The sequence below is a fragment of the Macaca nemestrina genome, chromosome 10 (genome assembly GCF_043159975.1).
Source record: "Macaca nemestrina isolate mMacNem1 chromosome 10, mMacNem.hap1, whole genome shotgun sequence".
NCBI lineage: Eukaryota > Metazoa > Chordata > Mammalia > Primates > Cercopithecidae > Macaca > Macaca nemestrina.
Genome location: NC_092134.1, coordinates 126,049,941 through 126,074,865, shown reverse-complemented (window position 1 = coordinate 126,074,865; position 24,925 = coordinate 126,049,941). Strand labels below are relative to the sequence as shown.

At 38.2% G+C, this 24,925-nt stretch overlaps 1 protein-coding gene across 1 annotated transcript; it reads left to right on the top strand.

Annotated features, from left to right (window-relative positions):
• Nucleotides 1-638: 638 nt before the first annotated feature.
• Nucleotides 639-22,997, top strand: STRA (serine/threonine kinase receptor associated protein). The gene is made up of 10 exons (XM_011741313.3): nucleotides 639-1,072; nucleotides 1,793-1,928; nucleotides 8,411-8,492; nucleotides 9,070-9,142; nucleotides 12,255-12,351; nucleotides 13,561-13,698; nucleotides 16,185-16,321; nucleotides 18,492-18,641; nucleotides 19,537-19,602; nucleotides 21,466-22,997. Exons 1-10 carry the CDS (start codon nucleotides 961-963, stop codon nucleotides 21,525-21,527), a joined length of 1,053 nt encoding a protein of 350 aa, XP_011739615.1. The 5' UTR covers nucleotides 639-960; the 3' UTR covers nucleotides 21,528-22,997.
• Nucleotides 22,998-24,925: the final 1,928 nt, after the last annotated feature.

Here is a 24,925-nt window from a genome sequence, read left to right as displayed (position 1 = left end):
AGGAAAACTTACACAGCAGAAGAGATGGCTGGGGAATTTTTTTTTGTTTTTGTTTTTTTGTTTTAAGACAGGGTCTCGCTCTGTCGTCCAGGCTGGAGTGCAGTGGCGCGACCACCGCTTACTGTGGCTGGCCTCGACTTCTCCGGCTCCAGTATCCTCCCACCTCAGCCTTCCAAATAGGTGGGACCACAGGCACCACCACGCCAAGCCCGTATATGGTTTTTAAGTAAGACAAATTGCAAAAAAACGTTACTAGACAGTGTTCGCAGGTTTGAGCCGTCACTGGGAATGGCTCGTGTCCGTCTAGATATACTGAGGACGAGCACAGTCCTCAGTAGGGCTGCTCGGCGGGTACACTGCTGCCGCTGGCCCCTGGGCTTACGGGAGTGGGAAGGGATTTCAACTCGGCCGCGGATCGGGAAGGCGTTCTGACCCGCTAGAGCTCGGGGCGAGGGACCCCATCCCGGTGCCTACAGCGCCTCCTTTAGCCGGCATGGGCCAGCGTTAGTTACCTCAGGGCACTGAACTGGCGCCTGCGTCTTTCTGCACTTCTCGCTCTTTCTTCAAGTCACTTATGCCCAGCGAGCCCGCCCTCCCGCCAGCCAATCGTCATTTCCGGCGGGTGCTCTGCGTCATTTACGTCGTCACTTCCTGCCGATACCGGTGTGGACGGTGTGAATCGTGGCTGGGCCGGTTCTCTGCTTCTCCCCATCCCCTACTTTCCTCCCTCCCTCCCTTTCCCTCCCTCGTCGACTGTTGCTTGCTGGTAGCAGACTCCCTGACCCCTCCCTCACCCCTTCCTAACCTCGGTGCCACCGGATTGCCCTTCTTTTCCTGTTGCCCAGCCCAGCCCTAGTGTCAGGGCGGGGGCCTGGAGGAGCCCGAGGCGCTGCAGCAGAAGAGAGAAAAGACAACGACGACCCTCAGCTCGCCAGTCCGGTCGCTGGGTTCGCCGCCGCCATGGCAATGAGACAGACGCCGCTCACCTGCTCTGGCCACACGCGTCCCGTGGTTGATTTGGCCTTCAGTGGCATCACGCCTTATGGGTATTTCTTAATCAGCGCTTGCAAAGGTGAGCAAGGCCTCAATCCTGGTCCCCGACGGCTGGGACTGGGCCGAAAGGGATTGGGACCCGCACTCTCCAGTGCTGAGCTGTGGTGTGGTGAGCGGGGAGGGGGCGATATTAACATCTGAGATGAGGGCCAACACTAGTCCGGTGGAGAAAGGAGTGTGTTAGGGAATCCGCAGCTGGAGCCGAGAGGCCTCCGGACGCTTATGTAGAAACTATTACCCCCAACTAAGACCTCTCTCCTTATTTTATTTTTATTGCTATTTTTGAAGGAGCTGGACAGCACTTGCCTAGACTCTCGGGACAACACTGTAAATAGCTGTCAAGGATTTGGGGAAAGGAGAAATTAGGCCAGGCCGTGCAATACCTTACAAAGATGTTCGCTCTTGTCTCACTGGGTATTCCTTTGTGGTATTAGCCTCATTTTTCAAATGGGAAACAGATTTAGGCTACAATGTTTGTCCAAAATAAGACTAAAATCTAAGTTACTTCGACGCAGATCAGTATTGCCAGCAAATTACAGATGCTTTTCAGGGAAAATGATCTGTTCAGCTCTTCAGTTAATTATTACTGGACATTCCGTAGTGACTTCAATCGGTGGTGATAGTTAAATAGCTGAAACAATTTTTCCACTTCGTCATTGAACATCATTGTATATTTACATTTGAATCTTAGACTTTAATCCAAACTTATAAATTACATGTTTTAAAAAATATTTTCTAGATGGTAAACCTATGCTACGCCAGGGAGATACAGGAGACTGGATTGGAACATTTTTGGGTCATAAAGGTGCTGTTTGGGGTGCAACACTGAATAAGGATGCCACCAAAGCAGCTACAGCAGCTGCAGATTTCACAGCGTAAGTGTAGCCAAGATGGCTAACTTTGGTGTTCTCTGTAGATTGTGTCCTGAAATAATCAAAAACTTCAGTCTCAGATATTCATAAAATTCTGACTCGCTGCCTGCCATATAGAACGCATGATGTTTGATCTCACCAAAATTCCATCCTGGTCCATCGTGGTCCTGTGTGCTGCTTTTGTCTTCAGTGGTTCTCAACATTTTTAGAGGCCTAAATGACTTACTCCTTATATTTTGATTGAGACTCAGGAATCTGCATTAACAAACGCTCCAGATAATGAATGTTGATCTCCTTTACGAATGCTGCTCTGTGTGTACTCCTTAGTGATAACCTACAGTGATGACCCTAGGTTTTTATTTCAATCCCAGTTTTTGTTAACTGGCTGTAGGCATCACTAAAACTCATTGTGTCAAAAACAAACAAAAAGACAAAACAACAACAAAGCAAAACTCAACTGCTCTTCATTTCTTAAGTTTTTAAAGGTTGAAATCTAAAGCATTCTTGATTTTCCCTTACATCGAGATTATCATCATCTGTTTTGATTGTGCCAGCAGGATGTCTCCTGACTACAATGTTCCTCCATGTAGTAACTGCCACTGCCTTAGTTGAGGATCATTTTTAACTTTCAGTAGTTTCTTTTCCTCCTATTCATATTCCGTATTGCTGCCAGTTGTCTTCCTAAAAATGTATTTGATCATGTCACTTCTCTACCTAATGATCTTGCTGTCTTCCCTTTGCCATTTTAGTAGTTCATGACCTTTGATATACATTAGAATATCTGGAGAACTTTTCAAATATTCAAATGGTATGTGTCCCAGAAATTTGGATTTTTAAAACTTTTTTTTTTTTACTTTTTTACTCTCTCTATGCATATATATATTTACACTTTTTACTACATTGAAAAATTTTTAAAATACTTTTTAGTATATAGACAGTATCTAGCTATGTTGCCCAGGCTGTCTTAAACTGTTGGCCTCCATGCATCAGCCTCTCAAAGAGCTGGGGTTGTGGGGGTGAACTATTGTGCCTGGTACAGAAATTCTGGTTTGATTGGTCTTTAGGGATAGAGTACTGATCATACTGATCATTGGCGTTTTTTTTATTTTTCTTCCCTCCTTTTCTTTCCTGATATGCAGTCGTAGAATTGCTGACCTAAAGGACACATTTCAATTGTTGGCCCTTTACAGTTTGCTTCATCCTAGTTCATCAACATCATCCTCTCCCATTGCACACCATAAACCTACAATCTAATTATACTAATCTTATTGTTGTCAGAAATATACTTTACCTGTTCTGACTTTTGGCTGTTAATTATGTTATTAAACTGACCTACAGTGGCCCTCGTTGCCTTTTTGGGAATATATCATGTATTAAAAATCTTGTTTTCTCCAGTTCCTACTTGGTATTTGTAACTTAGGAATTTGACACTTCATTGTTTAAACTGATGAAGGCAATATCAAGAGCTATTGTGCATACACAAATTTATTAGATTTAAGAGGCTAGAGAGTACAAGTGGTGTTGATTTTTTTTTTTTTTTTTTTAAAGACAGAGTCTTGCTCTGTCGCCCAGGCTGGAGTGCAGTGGCACAATTTCGGCTCACTGCAACTTCCACCTCTGAGGTTCAAGTGATTCTCCCACCTCAGCTTCCTGAGAGGCTGGGACTACAGGTGCGCGCCACCATGCCTGGCTAATTTTTGTGTTTTTAGTAGAGATGGGGTTTTGCCATGTTGGCCAGGCTGGTCTCGAACTCCTGACCTCAAGTGATTTTGGCCTCCCAAAGTGCTGGGATTACAGGTGTGAGCCACTGTGGCTGGCCTTTGATTTTTTTTTTTTTTAAACAACCTCACACTAAGGAGGAATTGTAAATGTGCTGCCTCCTTCCTTTTAAGTAAATTAAACATACCAATTTTAGAATGAGAAAATGAAGGCTGATCGATTGTGGTGGCGGATACGTGACTGTATGCTCTTGTTTGTTGAAACAGTGTTGTCTTTATGCTTTTTTAACATTTCAAGTCTCAATGTCTTGTATTTACAACTGGTGTTAAGAGCATGAAGACTGGAGCCAGATGACTTGTATTTGAATTAGTGGCCTCATGCACTTTATTTAACCATTTCTTTTCTGTCGTGGTACCTACCTCATAGGTTGGTTTTGAATATTAAATAAGTTAATATGTTTCAAATACTTAGAATATTGCCTGAAGTCCATTACATCTATGAAAGTGTTACATATGTAAAGTAACAATGATAGCTACCATGTAAACTATTACCACCCGCACTTGATCAAAATCACATATTATTTTGAAATTAATATGGCTAAAGCCTTGAAACCATTTGGCCTCATGTAAGGAAGGTTGAATGGATTTAAATGTCAAGTAGGAAGATTTTTGTGATTTTTTTTCCCCCCTCAGTTAAGGCTTTAGGTGCTGTGTTAGAGTGGAAAATGGTAACAAGCATTGGCACTAGGTGGGCTTGCATTCATGTGCAAACTATGTTGTGTATTTCCAGTTTGATCATCATAGGGTTATTATTATTATTATTTTTTAATCAGGGTGTTAGGTGCCTAGGCTAGAGTGCAGTGGCGTGATCATAGCTCACTGCAGCCTCTACCTCCCAGTCTCAAGCAGTTCTCCAACCTCAGCTTCCTGAGTAGTGACACAGGCGTGTACTACCGTGCTTGGCTAATCTTTGTGTTTTTTGTAGAGACGGGTTTCTCCATGTTGTCCAGGTTGGTCTTGAACTCTTGGGCTCAAGCGATCTGCCCACCATGGCAGGATGTTTCTTAAACGTCAGTTTTCGTGTCTGTAAAATGGGACTAAGACCCATGAGATTATTGGAGGAACAGAGAGCTCTTTCTCTACCATATATCCCTGAAGTCCAATATGATCTCTGTCACATAGTAGGTGCTCAATAAATGCTACTTGAGATTTATCCCTCATTTCCTCTATGTCTTGTCTATGGGGTGTAGGAGCGTGTTTTCGTGTGGTGTGTGTGTGTGTGTGTGTTCTCTCCAAAAAGTTACTCCCCACAGCCTACCTGATTAGTCATAGTTGGTATAAAGCATTTTTAGAAACATCTTTTTTTCCCCTCCATTCTTATGTTTCTTGGAAAACTCATTTCTGGTGTGGTCATCTAGAAGTGGATTTTGGTCCTGTTTCTAGTGGAGAAATTTGGCAGAATAGGTCTGTGGACTAGTGTAGAATGTTATCTTGGAGTAATTTGGGCAGTTGAGTCCAGTGTTGAGTACAGTGTCCCTACAACACCATCCTCTTTGTATCTGTTTGGGAAGAGTGCCAAACTAAAGATAATTCTGTGCTGTGCTCCCGAGAGTGCTTAAGTAGATCTGGGACTGGGCCCAGGAATTTATAGGTAATGAAAATGTATCACTCTTTCTTTCTTGTAAAGCCAATAGAAATACCTAATTTTAGTTTTAATAAGGTTCTTGATAAATCAAAAATGGTATTATCTCCTAGATGACTTGGTCAACATGTTCAGGTATTTAGGCAGTTTTTAAAAAAATCTTAAACTGGCCTGTTTTGTTGAAGGTTTAAATAAGGAAGTTAAGCAGCTCCTATTATGAGACTTATGGTAAGTTCATTCTGAGGATATGAAAAGTATCAGGCAGCATTATTATTTGCAAGAAAATGGGGTATAAGAGGTATCAGTAGTTGAAGGAGATGACAAGTACTTCGTGGGATGTGAAGAAAATAAATGTTGGAGGGTTAGCTGCTGAAAGGATATGGTTAATAGCGCTTTACTGTCTTGATTTGAGCCCTGTGGCCAACTAATATATGCCAGTTTCTTGCCTGGAGATTGAATAATACCTTAGGAAACATTTAGATTAGATCCATTTTAGGGCTCTTACTGTGAATGTTGGAAATCTGCCAGAGTTAGTACATGCCATGTCAGAAAGTGTCATGCGTCTATTTTAGTACTATTTCTAAATAGGAGGAAAAACTGCAGACACATTACCTCTCTGGTTAATATTCCTGCTTTGGTCACTCCAACTCTTTCCTCACCTTTGAATAGACACAGTCTAAGCAGAATCTTAAGATTTTAGAGCTGGCATGTTGGCATTAGCCTGTAGCTACTTAGGAGGCTGAAGTGGAAAGATCTTGAGGCCAGGAGTTCAAATATAGCTTGGACTATATATCAAGACCCTGTCTCAAAAAGAAAAAAGAGAGGTTTTAAGTTTATGGGAGATTATTTAATATACTGGAAATTAGCATATCAAAGGACATTGCCCAGATTTCTTTTGAGACTTGTGAATAACTAGAATAGTCATTTTAGATACATTTGTTGTTTTCTTCACTTTTGATGCCTTCTGTCATTCTAATACTTGTGAACTCTTATCACAACCATGAAATACATTTGCCTGTGATTAAGGATATATGTAAACAAAAAGCAAAGCAAACTTAAACACAGTAATAAGTGGAGTTCTGTAGGAGAACAGAAAGGAATGGTTAATTATTAGAGTCGAGGATAAATAGGTTTAAAGAAAAGATAGCATTTGAAATGAGCCCTAAGGGTGAGTTGAACTTTAATAGCTAAGAATGTAAAATACAGACTTAAGAGAATAATATGAACAAGAACATAGGAGCCTGGAAGAAAATACATAAGTTATTTGAGGAATGGTTTATAATCTAATGTGACTAGACTCAGAGAAACAATATAAAATGAGGTTGGGAAAGTAGACTGGGGCCAGAGAGTTACACTGGAATGAGAGAGAGAGGAGTAGGTTTCCTGGGCAAAGAGAAATGAATACTAGGGAGTTTAGTAGCAAGACTACTTATAGTTGACATTATTTCTTTCAGAACATATTTTTTTTTTTTTTTTTTTTGAGACGGAGTCTCGCTCTGTCGCCCAGCCCAGGCTGGAGTGCAGTGGCGCGATCTCGGCTCACTGCAAGCTCCGCCTCCCGGGTTCACGCCATTCTCCTGCCTCAGCCTCCCGAGTAGCTGGGACTACAGGCGCCCACAACCGCGCCCGGCTAATTTTTTGTATTTTTAGTAGAGACGGGGTTTCACCGTGGTCTCGATCTCCTGACCTTGTGATCCGCCCACCTCGGAGCCACTCGTATGACCCACATTATTAAATGTTGCAAGCTGTGGTAGTGTATCATAAGCATTCCTATTAGATGGTCTTTCATATTTATTAACCACATTGCAGATGCTATTAATGTTTATCTAGAATAGCCTTCCCTTGTTTTTCCCCTGATATATTTCTCTTTGCTTCTTCCGATGACTAGCTCTGTTACATAGATTTTCTGGACAATATCTAAGTGCTGTTTTTCTGAGTTTTTATAGCCACATATGTCTTTTAATTATATTTCTTAAATGTGTAATTTAATGCATGTTTTTCTCCTCAGCTAAAGCTCTACTAGGGCAAGAACCTACTGTGGGGTATTTTTTGTCTCCCATTTGTGCCTTAGCACTAAGTATAGAATGATATATATTTAAAATATTATGTATTTGTTGGATAAACAAAAGAAAAGATATATCTCGCTTTTCTCTGATTTTTTTCCCTCTACCATTTCATTGCCCACTGTGTTCCCGAAAATAAGTATCAGTTGCATTAAAATGGAAATCTCTATGGAACATAGCTTCTTCACTCTTAGCAATTCTTTTCCCTGTCTGCAAAATTTTCTTGTTTATTTTTCACTGACCTGTTCTGATCTAAAATCAACTTTTTTTCCCCCTTCCTTAAGCTTTTTTATTTCGGGGAACCCTTTTAGAGTAATTTTGTATTGTTCAACTATTACCCGCTTGGAATATACACACATATATATGTATGTATACCTACAACCAACTTGTATTTTGGGGTGGGGTAGTACAGAAAAAACAATGTAAAGATTAACATTCTCAATGTTAGCATTATATAATCAAAGGCTGATAGTTGGGGGAAGTTAACTGTACTAGAGTTTGAAAATTTAAGTCAGCTTTGAAGAAGAGATGAAGTGGACATTGTCTCTCCACTATCTTAATTTACAATTTTATTTAACCTGTATTTAAGGCTTTTCATTCCCCTGTAAAATTTTTAAGGATTTCTGTTTTTTTTTTTTTTGTTATTGTTGTTGTGCATCTGAGTGGAGAATAGAGAAAAAATTGGCATGGTGAAACTAAAAATTGGTTAAAATGTGTGACTGTCTTGCTAAAGGGATATTATGGCTATCAACTAAAATAAAAGTAAGTAGGATGGGTTGGTTCATGAATCTTTCTTAAATTGTTCATCTCTCTTCCACTGTCAAAGAAAATTAGATTGGTTATAAAGTTTTTACAAAGAAATTTCTTTTCCTTTAAGCTTATTTAAATATTTTATCAAATGAAGTCTGTGAGGCATGTTAGAGATAAAGGGGATTTATAATACATTTATGTAACATTTCACATATCTAACTTATTTGGTACTCATCAATATTATAATTGTATTTATCCTTTTAATTTATTGGGTAATATTTATCGTACTAATTTTTCCTTTTTTACTTTTAGCAAAGTGTGGGATGCTGTCTCAGGAGATGAATTGATGACCCTGGCTCATAAACACATTGTCAAGACTGTGGATTTCACGCAGGTATCAGAAAATTGAATTTATTTTAGCAAGTTAAGTTGCTATTATATAGTGTGACAATGCTTTTATATTTGATTGGTGTGTATATTTGATATATTTTGTGTGGAATATTTGTTATGTCTTGGTTCATATTTAATTTGATTGTATATTAAGCTCTATGAATTTGTTTCATGGTTAATCCTGTCAAGCTTTTAAGATACCGTGGAACAAGTACCAGTCCTTCAACAAGCAAAAAACATCTGAAAAGCTCAAGTAACCTTTCTCACCTACTAATAGAAGTGAGAAGATAAATTTCAGATAATCAGAAAAGGGCCTCTCACAAGGGAGAGGAGTAGGATCAGGGGAGAATGGGAGAGTTCATGTATATGTAGCGTAATGTAACGCTTTTGAACTGGAAAGCTCACAAGGCTTGGTAGTTATGAGAGGGCAGCTGTTCCACAGTATCTTCTCAGAAGTAATTGGTTATGTCTTGCATCTCTTCGTGATGTCTGTGAGCTAGATTTTGATTTTATTTGGTGTTGAAGTTTGAAAGAGAAATAACTATTAAAATGGTTAACCTATTCACATTTTGTGTTTTCAGGATAGTAATTATTTGTTAACCGGGGGACAGGATAAACTGTTACGCATATATGACTTGAACAAACCCGAAGCCGGTAAGCATAATTTAAACATCAGCTTGTAGTTTTACTTTTTTTAAATTTAAATAACTGATTAAAGGATTTCATGCTCAGTACTCAAATTTGGAAAATAAAGATAGTCATGACCGGGCACGGTGGCACACGCCTGTAATCCCAGCACTTTGGGAGGCTGAGGCAGGTGGATCACTTGAGTTCAGGAGTTTGAGACCAGCCTGGCCAATTTGTCAAAACCCCGTCTCTACTAAAAATACAAAAATTAGCCAGGTGTGGTGGTGGGCGCTTGTAATCCCAGCTACTCAGGAGGCTGAGGCAGGAGAATTGCTTGAACCCGGGAGGTAGAGGTTGCAATGAGCCAAGATCACGCCACTGCACTCCAGCCTGGGCAACAAGAGTGAAATGCTGTCTCAAAAAAAAAAAAATTAGTCACAAAGAAGAAAATTAAAACATAATTCACCCGTTTTTGCTTTATAAACTTTCGGTCTTTTTTATCCTGCAGTTTAAAAAAAAAAAAACAGTTTATCTGCCACGTTGCTATTGTATAACCTCCCAAATTGAAAATTTATTATGGCAAAAAATTTTATCATTATATTAAGTTTTAAAACACTGTAGAACAGTGTTACTATTTTTTGGTAAGAAAGAGTGGTTATTTATAGAAGGTGGTGATGGTGGGAATTCTCAGTTGTGTGCACATATTGCTTAGATTTTTGAACCATGTAAATATATTAGCTATTTGAAAGAATTTTTAAAAATCTGCAATTACAGTTTTTTCATGTCACTAAATAGTCTGTGAACTCTTTGTAATGACTTTCTGGTTTTCCATCCTGTGGATATATCATAAGTGAATTAACTAGTTTCCTGTTTTGGCCTGTTTGGGCTATCTACAAATTTTAAATGTTAAAAGCAGTATTATGCTAAACATCCTTGTAGTTGCAGATATTTTCATAATGATTTCCTTAAGATAACTAAGCAAAGTAGAATTGGTGGGACAAAGAGAAGTAGAATTGCTGGAAGGTGGCCGGGTGCTGTGGCTCACACCTGTAATCCCAGCACTTTGGGAGGCCAAGGTGAGCGGATCACCTGAGGTCAGGAGTTTGATACCAGCCTGGCCAACACGGTGAAACCCCATCTCTACTAAAAGTACAAAAAATTAGCTGGGCATGGGCATGGTAGTAGGCGCCTGTAATTCCCAGGTACTCAGGAGGGTGAGGTAGGAGAATCGCTTGAACCTGGGAGGTAGTGGTTGCAGTGAGCCAAGATTGTGCCATTGCATTCCAGCCTGGGGGACAACAGCGAAACTCCTTCTCAAAAAGAAAAAAAAAAAAAATGAATTGTTGGAAGCCACTGATAGATAGTACCAAAATGTCTTCCAACAAAGTATAGGTATATATATGTATCTATACCCAACATGTTCTAGTGAACACTGATAATTAACTTTATCTTTGTCAATTTAAGAAAATAATTCTGTTGTATTAATGCGAAAATTAATGAGATTAAAATGCTGTTGAATACCATTTTAACGTATTTCCTTTTTTATGAAATAATTGCCTGTCTACCCGTGGCCCATTTATCTGTTGTGTTCATGTTTTTCTTACTGGTTTTTAAAGATTCTTTATTGAATTCCAATTTATCATTTGCTTTTAAATTTTGTTAAGGCGGTTTTATGGTGTGTACTTTTTAACATTTTGGTGGTGAAATCCTTTATGCATTCTCTCATTTTACAGAAGTTATAGGTGTCATCCCCACTCTACATACTTTATTTTATAATATTTTAATCATTACCCTCACCATATATATATACTTAGCTACCAAAACATGACAAACATAATTTTGTTTTATTATATGTTTGGTATCTTTGAAATTTTATTATGTGGGCATTTATGTAGTCATAAATCTATAACATTGAAAAGAGTAATAAGAGTCAGAACCGCATTGGAAATTAAGCAGTTGTTCTCTTGAGATACCTTCCATTTCTGAGAGCTTTTTAAAGTATTTTACGTTTTAGTGTTAGGGTAGTTTGTTACGAAAACATTTTTAAGGTGAGGAAACAAAGCCCATTTACAGATTTTTTTATTCTCCGTTGCATGTAGGGTTTTTTTTCCTGCTTTCTTTTTTGATAAATTTATGCCAAAGCATAGGAAAGGACTCTGACCTCACTTAATCTGTCAACTCATTCAGCAAAGCAAGGTAGTTCAGGGATTGGGTCAAAGCAAGGTAGTTCAGGGATTGGGTCAAAGCAAGGTAGTTCAGGGATTGGGTGGACATTTTTCATACTCTGCCTTTCCCAAAGCTGTTTTATGAAAGTTGCTCTTTCTCGCTGTGCTGGCAGCAGAAATGATAGCAACTTAGTGAGGTTTTACTGTGTATCAGGTTATCTGTTAAGCACTATCCTCATTTGTAACCATTGTTATCTCATTTTACAGATAAGGAAATAAAGTTAAAAACTTAAGTAACATGCCCAAAGGTGAAAATAGTGTTGAATGGCATTGCCTCCAGTGTCTGCTTTTGCCCCTAGAGAAAGCAGTGAGGGTTTTTTGAAGTCCTTTGAAAGGATAATCTCCTACAGATTTAAGCTCCCTTCCTTTTTTTTTTTTTTTTAATGTTTTCCTCACAGTGTAGAAACATTCTTGGGAATTGCTGTCCCACTTTCTGTTTCCCTTTTTCCTTCTAACTCTTACTTCCTATTAGTTACTATCAATAGCTGCTTGGATGAAGGTCCCAGAGTTAGCCATAGTACTAGAATCAGTTTCAACTATCTTGTTCCTAGGTCCATGTTCTTATTAAATTATGCCACATTAATTATTATTTTATTTCATGGCGATACAATAATGCTTTTGAATATTATCAGTTGTGCAGAAATTTAGCCTAGAGGGAGTGAGTGGTGCATTCACTCAGCTACATATAGCAAGCATAGTAGTTCCTTGGGTCCCTGTCATGCAGGTAAATTTATGTTCCAGTATGGAAAAACTAACTGTATTCTGTATAAATATCAGGTTTGAATTGGGCTGGGCTTTGAAAAGTTGCAGTCTAATTTAAAATGTGTGTTTTTTAAAATATATAATAGTTTCAATATTGTTCAGTTAAAAAAATCATGTATTAACAAATGTACTTTTAATTGTTTTATCTCAAGAACCTAAGGAAATTAGTGGTCACACTTCTGGTATAAAAAAAGCTCTGTGGTGCAGTGAGGATAAACAGATTCTTTCTGCTGATGACAAAACTGTTCGGTAAGTACTTTTTTTTTAATAATTTACAATTTGAGGCTGGGCATGGTGGCTCATGCCTGTAATCCCAGCACTTTGGGAGGTGAGGTGGATAGATCATTTGAGGTCAGGAGTACTAGACCAGCCTGGCCAACATGACAAAACACTGTCTCTATGAAAATTACAAAACTTAACCAGGTGTGCTGGCACACACCTGTAATCCCAGCTACTGGGGAGGCTGAGGCAGGAGAATCACTTGAATCTGGGAGACAGAGGTTGCTGAGAGTCGAAATTGCGCCATTGCACTCTAGACTGGGTGACAGAGCTAGACTGTCTCAAAAACAAAAAACAAACTTAAAATTTGAAAAATATTTTACCTTAGAGCTTGTATTTTAAATACATTTAATATTATGTGCAAAAAATGTTCTGAACATTAAAATTTAAGTTGCACCCAGGTCACATTTATCTGGAGCTATTTACTATTACAGGTCAAGTATCCCTAACCTGAAAATCTGAAATTTGAAACGCTCTGAAATCTGAGACTTTGAGTGCTGACTTGATGCTTAAAGGAAATGCTCATTAGAGCATTTTGAATTTTCTGTTTTCAGGTTAGGGATTCTCAATCGGTAAGCGTCTGATGCAAATATTCCAAAATCCGAAAAAGTTTGAAATCCAACTTCTTTCTGGTCGCAAGTATTTTCTATAAGGGATGCTCACCTTGTATATACAGACAGCAAAATTCAGAAGAAAATTAAATCCTGATCTCTTATAAGCAGGTGTTCTTAACCTGGGTCTGTGGGCAGGTTAAAGGGAGGGTCCATGAAGCCTCTGAAATTCTATACAAAAATCTTGTTTGCTGACACCTGATGTATATTTCTTTGGAAAGATGTGTAGCTATTGCTAGATTCACAAAAACAGAGTGTAAGAACCACTATTTATAGCAGTGCTGAAATTGACTAGATTCGAACTTGTCTTATGTAGTTTTGCCAAATTGGGAAGTATATGTAGGTATTAAAGTTGATTTTACTTACAAGCTGTTGTCATGCATAATTTGACATTGTATATAGAAACCCAGAATTTCTTTTTATCATCTGTAATTGTGACTTGGAATGAATGTTGTTTTTCTGTAATTGTGATTGTTCTTTCTTTGGCTAATCTGCAGATGTAATTAGAATTTATAAGCTTTTTTCTGACATGAGTAAACATCATCATATTTTTATCTTTATTTTGCAGACTTTGGGATCATGCTACCATGACAGAAGTAAAATCTCTAAATTTTAATATGTCTGTTAGTAGTATGGAATATATTCCTGAGGGAGAGATTTTGGTTATAACTTATGGACGATCTATTGCTTTTCATAGTGCAGTAAGGTATGTCCAAGAAATACTTTCATTTTCTGTTTTAGGTAATAAAAGACAATTTGGCTACTTAAAAATGGAAAGATATTTACTTTTTTTTTAAAAGTAAAGAGGCCAGGAATGGTGGCTAATGCCTATAAATTGCAGCACTTTAGGAGGCTGAGGTGGGAGGATGGCTTGAGACCAGCCTGGACAACACAGTGAGACCCCCATCTCTACAAAAAATAAAATTAGCTGGTCGTGGTGGCACATGCCTATAGTCCAGCTGCTTGGGAAGCTGAGGTGAGAGAGTTGCTGGAGCCTGGGAGGTTGAGGCTGCATTGTGCTGTGATCCTGACACTGCACTCCAGTCTGGATGACAGAGCAAAACATCCTCTGAAAAAGAAAAAAAAAAAAAAAGAAAAAGCAAAAACTGCTGGATTGGTAATGTAATTTATGTTTTTCTGTAGTCCCAGCTATTTGGGAGGCTGAGGCAGGAGAATTGCTTAAGCACAGGAGGTGGAGGTTGTAGTGAGCTGAGGTCGCACCACTGCATTCTAGCCTGGGTAACAGAGCAGAGTCTTTCTCAAACAAAAAAACAGTGTGATCTTGATTCTACTATTTATTTTCACCTTAAAATTTTAGGGAAGGAATAATCTTATTTCTATTCCTAAATGATTTTTTTAAACAGATGTGAATTTTGCGACTGTAAATGTAGTAAATACTCTTGTAGAAAGACTGGAATATATAACATAATTGAAAAAAAATGTACCTATAATATTATAACCATAGGTGCAAGAGTGTTAATGGTAGTTATATTTTTTGCTAGTCCATTTCTCTATGTTATATATGTGGGTGTACAGTATTTGTGTTTTTTTCTTTAATTATTAGGACCATAATGAGTATCATTTTGATTTATTTAAAAATATTAGCCATTTGAAAACGTTTTTACTTGATACACTATATTGCATTATAGGTTGTACTAAATTATGGGTTAGTTTCCCTATTTTAGCATCATGGTGAATGATCTGGTACATCTCTGAGTGTTTCTTTACAGTAGATAGGATCCTGTAAGTAGAATTGTCAGTTCAAAGGGTAGAAATGAGTTTAAAATTCTTAGTTGTACATGACACTTAATTGATTTCCATAAAGATTATACCACATTACACTTTGATTGATATTTGACCAGTGTCTTAACCTTGTGTCTAAAGGGCTACTTGCAGAGTCAAACTTCACTAAACTGGGAGAAAGAAAAGGCAGTAAAATTGGAGGAGAGCAATTAAGACTGTCAAGGAGTTAATACACATACAATAAACTGATAATAGAATACTATTTCCTGGAGCTATCAATTAGTATATTAATGCTCTTCACTCACTCCTGCAGTTAGGCAAATCCCATGTTGGTGGCAGAAATTTTCTGACCCATTGAATGTTCTAGCATTAGAGCTAGCAAGTTGCTATGTAGTGATCCTGCATAAGTCATGACTAACTTTAATTATCATGCTTTAAAGTATATGATGATGGGAAGTATTTAGGAGCTGGGATATCATGTTTTGTATTGGAGGCCTTTCATGATTTTTAGGGTTAAACTGAAAAAGCTAATGTCTAAACTGTAATTAATTTTCAGATGAAGCTGTTATTATGCATTGATTTTTATTATATAACTACAGCCCCAAATTTTGTTAGTCTTTTACTGCCTTATAATAATAACTGTTTTTAGCAGTTTATATTTTATGACATTGAAAGTTTATCTTACTGAGGAGCTTAACTCACCAATTAATAATAATATATAAATAATCCTTTATATTAATTACCTACTGTGAAAACTTTTTCTATTTACAAAGATAATATGTGCTTGTAGAAAATTGAAACAAGCCGGGCGCGGTGGCTCACGCCTGTAATCCCAGCACTTTGGGAGGCCGAGGCGGGCGGATCACAAGGTCAGGAGATCGAGACCACGGTGAAACCCTGTCTCTACTAAAAATACAAAAAATTAGCCGGGCGTGGTGGCGGGCGCCTGCAGTCCCAGCTACTCAGGAGGCTGAGGAGAATGGCGTAAACCCAGGAGGCGGAGCTTGCAGTGAGCCGAGATCGCGCCACTGCACTCCAGCCTGGGCGACAGAGTGAGACTCCGTCTCAAAAAAAAAAAAAAAAAAAAAAGAAAGAAAATTGAAACAATACAGGTGAAATTTATTTAAGAGCAAAAATCCCAATGTATTATTCATACTGTTTTAATTAGTGAACACACGCATTTCCGGGAAGACATCCACTGCATAAACTGGGTATCCCTCTATCAAAATGTCTTTGTATTGCTGAGATGAACTCCACTTGGGCATAGTACCCGTTTGAATTTTTTTTTTTTTTTTTTTGGCTAACAGAGCTTTTTTACATCAGTGTTTATGTTTGAGTAAATGAGTATTTAATTGTTCCTTGGGTTTCAGAGTTTAAGAACAGTTCAAATGTAACTCGTTATTTATACAATATTCAAGATTTGTAAATACTACTTAAATTTTTTTTCAGTTTGGACCCAATTAAATCCTTTGAAGCTCCTGCAACCATCAATTCTGCATCTCTTCATCCTGAGAAAGAATTTCTTGTTGCAGGTGGTGAAGATTTTAAACTTTATAAGTATGATTATAATAGTGGAGAAGAATTAGGTGAGTTGTCCCCTTACAGTGATGTGGTTACCTTTATCATATGTTAAGTCCCAGTAATTAACACCTCATTTATATAACATGTTGAAAGCAAATTTTTTAGCTAACTTAAGCTTGGTGCTTACAAGTGAAAAAGTAAAGGAGTTTTAATCATTTGGGTTAGATTTTTTTTTAGATCTGTAAACAAAGTATGCAAAAATTTGACCTTTTAACTGAAGTACATCATTATCCTAATGTATTACCGTACAGTGAGTTTTAGGCTTTATTGGCTGGGAGGAAGGGGGGAATCTTATGTCAAAGTCATATGTTAAACAGATGAAAGGAGATCCATTCTTTCTGAAGTATGCTGTGGGTGTGTAACCCCATCTACTTGGCCCATCTTCCTTGTTGCCAACTTAGGAATCCCTGAGACTCCATAAAGAACAGTGTGTGGGGGAAAACCAGTATAGCATATTACAGGGACACCTTTAGGAATCTGAATTGGGGAGTTATTTTTATCGACTTTTTATTTATTCTATTTTGGAGTTTGAGTTTTGTTTTCATTTTCATGATAACAGTCCTTAGTAAGGGGAAGGGGAAGGCATGTGGATTAATTTGAAGTTAATGTATATTTATCTGATGGACCAGGTATTTCACATAGGTACATGTGGTTCTCAGTATCTACTTTTAGCCTTCCCAAATAGTTTTTGCTTTTAGTTCAAAAATATATTTATTTAGTTTTTATAAATACATATTTTTATCTATAAGCTGTCTCTTCTTGTTCTTGTCTGTTTCTAGCTGTCCTGCTTTACCAATCAAAGAACAAAGCTTGCTAGATTACACCCAAAGAACAAAAGACAATTTTACAGTTTTGTTTCTTGGGGAACATTGATACGTCTGGGTTGCACAAATGGAACCTTGGTGATGGACCATGCAGAATCTATTTTAATTGCTTATGGTTCAACTTTTATTGCTTGAATAGAAGTAACATAAATAAGATACTCTTTTCTGTTACTTTAGTGCCAGTTTTCAAAGTTTTAGAATGTTTTTGGTTTCATATTTTATTCTTTTTCAAGATGAGAGAACTGAATTATTTGCCTAAGATCTGAAGTCACAGTGAATACCAGACCTGCCCAGACTTTCTCTTTCCAAAACCTTGTGTTCTTTGTACTCTTACAGCTTTTCTGTTCTCTGATTGGACACAGATGGGAGACAGAATAGGAACATTGGTCTAGTAAAGGACTTTGAGAACTAGTAAGGTGATGAGGCATTAGAAAGTAGATGAGAAAGGTTCATACATAAAGGCACTACTTGAATATAACAATGTGCCTAATCTGTACATTTTCTTTTTAGGTTCCATAGATTAAAATATTTATGGATCATTGTTGATCCTGTATCTCAGCCTTTCTGTGTGACAGAATAATTAGTGGACTGTAGGAAATTAAGAGGCAAAGTGTGTAAAAGAGCTCCACCTGGTGGCTCTCTGTAGTCATAATAAAAATTGGTTCCCTGAGAAATAGGCAGTGAGGTGTTTTTTTTGTTTTGTTTTGTTTTGTTTTTGAGATGGAGTCTTGCTGTCCCCCAGGCTGGAGTGCAGTGGCGTGATCTCGGCTCACTGGAAGCTCCGCCTCCCAGGTTCACGCCATTCTCCTGCCTCAGCCTCCTGAGTAGCTGGGACTACAGGCGCCCGCCACCATGCCTGGCTAATTTTTTGTATTTTTGGTAGAGATGGGGTTTCACCATGTTAGCCAGGATGGTCTCGATCTCCTTACCTCGTGATCTGCCCGCCTCGGCCTCCCAAAGTGCTGGGATTACAGGTGTGAGCCACCGCGCCCGGCCGCAGTGAGTTTTAAGATGTGGAAATTGGAGGTTGAACTGATAAGACTTTAAATCTACTTTCTATAGAATTAATGGGTTTTCATTTACCTCTTTTTCTCCATCCTTAATGAAACATGAAGCCTCATTGCTTTTTTAGCGGGACAATCCAAAACTAGAATGTGTGCTAGATTTGGAAAGGAGTAATCTTACAGAGAAAGGGTCAATGATATACCACTTTTGTGATGAGAAATTAAGTACAGTTTTTAATGTTTGCCTTAAGAATTTTTCATCTCCCCAGTAACACAGTATTTTTTTTTCAGCATATCAATATTTAACCTAATAGTTAAAATTATCTAATAGCCCTCTTCTTTTTCAGAATCCTACAAGGGACACTTCGGTCCTATTCATTGTGTAAGATTTAGTCCTGATGGAGAACTCTATGCCAGTGGTTCAGAAGATGGAACATTGAGACTATGGCAAACTGTGGTAGGAAAGACGTATGGCCTTTGGAAATGTGTGCTTCCTGGTAAGAATTTTTATTCAGAGTAATAACATTTTTAAAATGCATGATTTTGTGTCATTTTTCATCATTAATTTTATTTCAGGGTTTTTGTCTTCTATAAATTTTAAATTATATGTTATGGTTTAAGCAGAGAGAAGCCCAGGATTATGAATTGGCCAGAGAAAGGGTCATGTTCCTTTGTTTGTTTAAATTTTTTTTTTTGTATGGCTGGGTGTGGTGGCTCACGCCTGTAATCCCAGCACTTTTGGAGGCTGAGGCGGGCGGATCACGAGGTCAGGAGTTCAAGACCAGCCTGGCCAACATGGTGAAACCCCATCTCTACTAAAAATACAAAAATTAGCTGGGTGTGGTGGCGTGTGCCTGTAATCCCAGCTACTCAGGAGGCTGAGGCACGAGAATCGCATGAACCCAGGAGGCATGCATTGAGCTGAGATCTCGCCACTGCACTCCAGCCTGGGTGACAGAATGAGACTTGGTCTCAAAAAAAATAAAATAAATTTTGTTGTACAATCTAGTCTGTTCCTAAATTTTTATACTAGCACATTTTGTGGCTGGAATATATCTAATTCAAAATTTGCTGGAAGGCAATATGAAGACAAGTAAATGTATCTAATCTCTGAATAGTATTACTCACTGATCCACACCAATAAAGGTAGACATGTTCTTAATAAAAAATATCTAGTTACTAATCCCTAAGTAGTTGCAGTGTGAACCTTAAAGTAATTTCGAAGAAAGACATACTATTTTAGAATCACAATTATTTAAAAATGAGTTGTTTTTATTATATTTTGTAGCGATTTCTTGGAATAGTCTTATCTTGCTCTTCTTGCTTTTTGAACACTAGAAATTACTTGTAATAGTGTAATTCATATAATCATCATTGCTTTTCTTTTTACAGAAGAAGATAGTGGTGAGCTGGCAAAGCCAAAGATTGGTTTTCCAGAGACAACAGAAGAGGAGATAGGTAAATGCTAAGAACTTTTGTAAGAGTCCTAGGGGATTTAAAATTGAACTGTAACAGAAGTTTTACTCATTGGCAGAAGAAATGTATTAAATATGAACATATTTAAATAATGGAAACTTTATTTGTGCATGTATATATATATATTTGTAAGCTAAATATTTAAATACCTACTGCATAGTAGTAATATGTGCAGAAATGTAGTATGGACATGACCGATGTGGTTACTCTTTCAGAGCTTGGAGTCTAACTTAGGAGACATGCCAAAACAAACAAATTATTGTAAGGGGGATTTAAAAATGCTTCCTTGAGAAGTGACATTTAAACTGGGACCTAAGGATGAGCAGAAGTGATTTACATGAGGTCATGAGAGGGGCTATTGGTAGGGACAGGATGGAAAAGTTCATAGCAGGAAAACTATGTTAACTAAAAGTTCAGAACCAAAAAGGAGCATAGCATATGAGGAACTAAAAGAACTTCTCCCTGCCTCCTGGTTAAACAGCAAAGGCAGAGTGAAGCTGGAGAAGCTAGATCATTTGAGGTCCTCATTTGCTGTATTAGGACTATGGAGAATTTTATACTAAGAGCAATGAGAAACCTTTGAATTTTAAGAAGAGGAATTTAAAAGATTGCCTTGGGAGGTCGAGACCAGCCTGGCCAACATGGTGAAACCCTGTCTTTCCTAAAAATACAAAAACTAGCTGGTCATGGTGGCGGATACCTATAATTCCAGCTATTTAGGAGGCTGAAACAGGAGAATAGCTTGAACCCAGGAGGTGGAAGTTGCAGCGAGCGGAGATTGTGCCACTGCACTCCAGCCTGGGTAACAGAGAGAGACTGTCTCAAAAAAAAAAAAAAAGTTGCCTTGGCTGTGGCACGTACAGAGAATTGGCCTGGGAACAAGAGTGAACATAGACCAGTTAGGGGGCATTGTAGTCTAGATGAGTGATCCTGTAGGTTTTGTTTTGTTTTGAGATGGAGTCTCGCTCTGTCACCCAGGCTGGAGTGCAGTGGCACGATCTCAGCTCACTGCAGCCTCCGCCTCTGGTTTCAAGCGATTCTCCTGCTTAAGCCTCCTGAGTAGTTGGAATTACAGGTGCACTACCACGCCTGGCTAATTTTTGTATTTTTAGTGGAGATGGAGTTTCACCATGTTGGTCTTGAACTCCTGACCTCATGATCTGCCCACCTCGGCCTCCCAAAGTGCTGGGATTACAGGCATGAGCCACTGTGCCCAGCCTATCATGTATTTTTTAATAAGGGTATTGCAATGAGAACAGAAAAAGGTAGATGCAGTTGAGAGTCTTTTAGACTTGTTAGAATTGTGAGATTGATGAGTGGGGGTATCGTAAGGAAGAATTCAGATTGCTGCCATGAGGAACTGGGTGTGATGATTTTGGGGGAGATTGGGAAGGTGTTTACCCAATTAGAGTTTTCCTTAAATTTTTTATTGCTAAGCACCTTCTTGCTGAAACTTAATGTTGATGGTTAATGTTTTGCTTTAAATAGCACTAAATGTTAGGATTTGCATCACTAAAAGGGAGGACCAGGTCCTTCAAAGACATGACTTTAATTCAGGGTTTATTAGATAGTTGGAGTCTGAAAATTTAGGCCAGAAAGGGACCCTTCGAGGTTGAGTTATGGTGTAAGAGAGTCTAGTGGATAAAACACATGAACTCTTTCTTTGCCTTTTCAATGGCATGAGTCTAGTTGTTAGTGGCATGTGCAGTTGTTCTCTTCTTCCCCTTACCAGAGTATGCTTTACACACACTTTTTTATTCCTTCATTACACGGAAATGTAGATTTGCTTCTTTCTTTTATTAAGTTGACTAATGCGACTTTTTTTTTTTTTTTTTTAACTTATAGAAGAAATTGCTTCAGAGAATTCAGATTGCATCTATCCTTCAGCTCCTGATGTTAAGGCCTGAGCGTCAATCATATGCCACAGTTAGTATACAACTGACTAAAACGAGCAAGCAGAGAAAAGCATCAGCCTTCCAGAGTTACTCTCTGCTTAAGGCAGAAACAGCAGTAAATAATGAGGAAAATGAATTATCTCCAGTGCTGGAACAACTTACTAACTTGGTGTTACCTGTAAGTGAAAACTCAGGAGTGTCAGATAAAGGGAGGTGGAGTTATCCTCTTATAGTACAGTGGCCTGTTATCTTTTTAATGAATATATACAAGCCAACATCCAATTTCTATTATTACAATTAGGGTTCTTGTAGCCGTTTATGTTATTATGGAGAAGAAAAATATATTGGCTTATTTTTCTGATCTTTTTCCTTAAAGCAGAATGCCCTTTTTTTTTTTTTGCTTCAGTTGTAAGGAAGAGGGAGTACATGATAAAGTAACTGGTTTGATTTCTCTTTCATTGTACACTGCTTCTGAACATCTCATTGTTTTTAGTTGTCTAAATAAAATGCCTCTAAAACAAAACAATGTTTGTTTTTTTTGGGGGAAAAACTACTAATTTGAGTTTTATAAGTGGAAATAGCCAGAAGGTTTTTCTGTATCATAATCATAGCAAAAGATATGCTGATTAATCTGTAGTAAACATTACTTTATAATATTGAGATTCAGTTACTTGTACTGAATTTTTGAAATTCTTAAATCCTTTACTAGTGTTTCATTTACCTCCTCTATTCCCAGATTGGATAGAAGTGCTTGACATGCCTTTTTAAATGATTATTTAAAGAATACATGCTAGTTATAGGAAAAAAAAACTGAAATTTTAGCAGTAAGCTGAAAGATCACTTAAAATCCTACCACTCGTCAAAAAACTATTAAAATCGAATGACCGTTAATACATGTTAGGGCATCTCTGTATGTATATACAGATAGACAGAATGGATTTTATAAAAATGGGATTACTATAGACCTGCAGTGGTTTAAGAAGTATGGAATTTTACCTCATTCTTTAAATTAAATTTGGGTGGCATTCAGAAAGCCCTTTTAAAACCTTCTAACTGAGTTTAGACTTGTAATTTATTTTTTAAAATACAGAGGGCATATTAAATGAGTAAGTTGGAAATACTTGAGATGAATAAATAACATCTTTGCCAACTTCCTTTTTCTCCTGATCAGTCTTGTGAGTGACCCTTGATAACTTTTCTTAAAAGCAATATGAGTCAACCAAACAATAAGATTAATTTTTGAGGATTTGTGATAACCAGAAGAAAGCACTGTAGGCTGTGACAGCCTGTGATGGCCAAGAGAAATACAGGGGAGCCAACTGGTGATCCACATAGGCTTTCATAGAGTGGTAGTATTTTTGTGTCAGCTTATTACATGCCTGAACCTCTGGATTGCAGCAGTGTTGTCATTGTACCAGCAGTTGCTCAGACTAATCAGAGTCTGATTTACCCTCAATAAAGTTTTGTGTCATCAGATTGGAATCATGAAGTTGCTTGTTATTTATGAACCAAGGGAATTTCTACTTAGGTTTCATAAAAGTCTAATGACCCTGTACAGGTACAGTCCTTTGTGTATTGGTTTCCTGCTGCTGCTATAACAAGTGACCACAAATATGTACCTTAAGGCAACAAAAATTTATTATCTTACAGTTTGGGAGGTCAGAAGTCCACAGTAGGTCTTGCTGGGCTTAAATTAAGGTGTCAGCAGAGCTGCAAGCCTTCTAGGGGCTCTACAGGACACTCTGTTCCCTTGCCTTTTCTAGCTTCTAGAAGTCAGCTGCATTCCCTGGCTCATGGTTCCTTCCTCTTTACGTCCAGCAGTGTCTATTTTTTAATCTCTTACTCTGAATGTGACTCTGCATCTCCTGCTTCCTCTTTTACTTAGAAGGAGGTTTGTAATTATATCAGGCCCGCCTGAATAATTCAGGATAATCTTCCCAGTTCAAGATCTTCAATTTAATTATGTCTGCAAAGTCCCTTTTGCCATATAGAATGACATATTCACAGGTTCTGGGGATTGGGAAGTGAACATCTTTGTGGGGGCCATTAGTCATTAGTCTGCTTACCACACTTTGTAATGGTAGAATCCTACAGTAGAATTTAACAAAACTTAAGTACATGTTTCTAGAGCAGTGGTCACTTTTCTGTTCTCTTTCTAAACCTTCGGAAGCATTCAATAATCATCCACTTGCTTGTTTTTTATTTATTTATTTATTTTAGTTTCTATGAAACTACTCTCCTGGGTCTTTTTTTTTTTTTTTTTTTTTTTGAGATGGAGGCTCGCTCTGTCACCCAGGCTGGAGTGCAATGGTGCAATCTCAGCTTACTGCAACCTCTGGCTCCCAGGTTCAAGCGATTGTCCCACCTCAGCCTCCTGTAGCTGGGACTACAGGCAACGCCACCACGCCTAGCTAATTTTTGTATTTTTAGTAGAGATGGGTTTCGCCATGTTGGCCAGGATGATCTTGATCTCCTGACCTCGTGATCCACCCGCCTCAGCCTCCTAAAGTGCTGGGATTACAGGTGTGAGCCACCGCGCCTGACCAGGTCTTTTTATACCTTACTGACTCCTGTATTTGCCAGTTCCTCCTTTTTTTTTCTTGACTTCAGATCTGGGCTGTACTTTCTAGCTCTGTTCTCCAAAGAAAAATATCATCCACTGTTAGGACATTCAGGATCTTCTGATACGTTCTAAATTGTGTATCTGGGCTGCCTCTTTGAGCACCAGAGTTTGACAGCATAGTTGAGTGCTCCACCTTTCATGAGACTCTGAGACTTACCTATTGTAAGTCTTGATTTTTTTAATCAAACCTGTTTCTCCCTCAACCTTTCCCCATTCCACTAACTGGTACTAACTTATACTTACTTGTTCAAACTAAAAGATAATGGAAATCCTTGACTCTGTTCTCTCTCATCCTCATGTCTATATGCAAGTTCTATGGGCACTTCTGAAGCTGTGCTTTGTCTCCTCTCCATTGTTAACCACCTTAGGCAGGCTACCTTTCTCAGTTCCTTCGTAACTGCTCCCTCTTGCCCCTACTCATTTGTCTGGCTTGTCCCATCCATACTCCACACAGTAGGAGAGGTAATTGCTTTAGGATTTGAAGAGACTAGGTGATTTCCTTGTTAAGATCTGTAATGGCTTCCCATTATATCCAATTCTTATAATGAGTTGGCTCTTGAGACCTTTTGTGACTTTTTCATACTTCCCTTGCTTACCCTGCTCTAGCCACAGTGGCCTCATTTCTGTCTCAAGTGTCTTTCACTTGATATTTCTGCTACTTGGTTCACTCTTACCTAATGTTTGCTTGACTGATCCTTTCTTTGCATTCAGTCCTCAGGCCGGTCTGTATTCCATCTCTTGTCACTTCTTAGTCCTGTTTTATTCATACTTGTCAACACTATTTGAA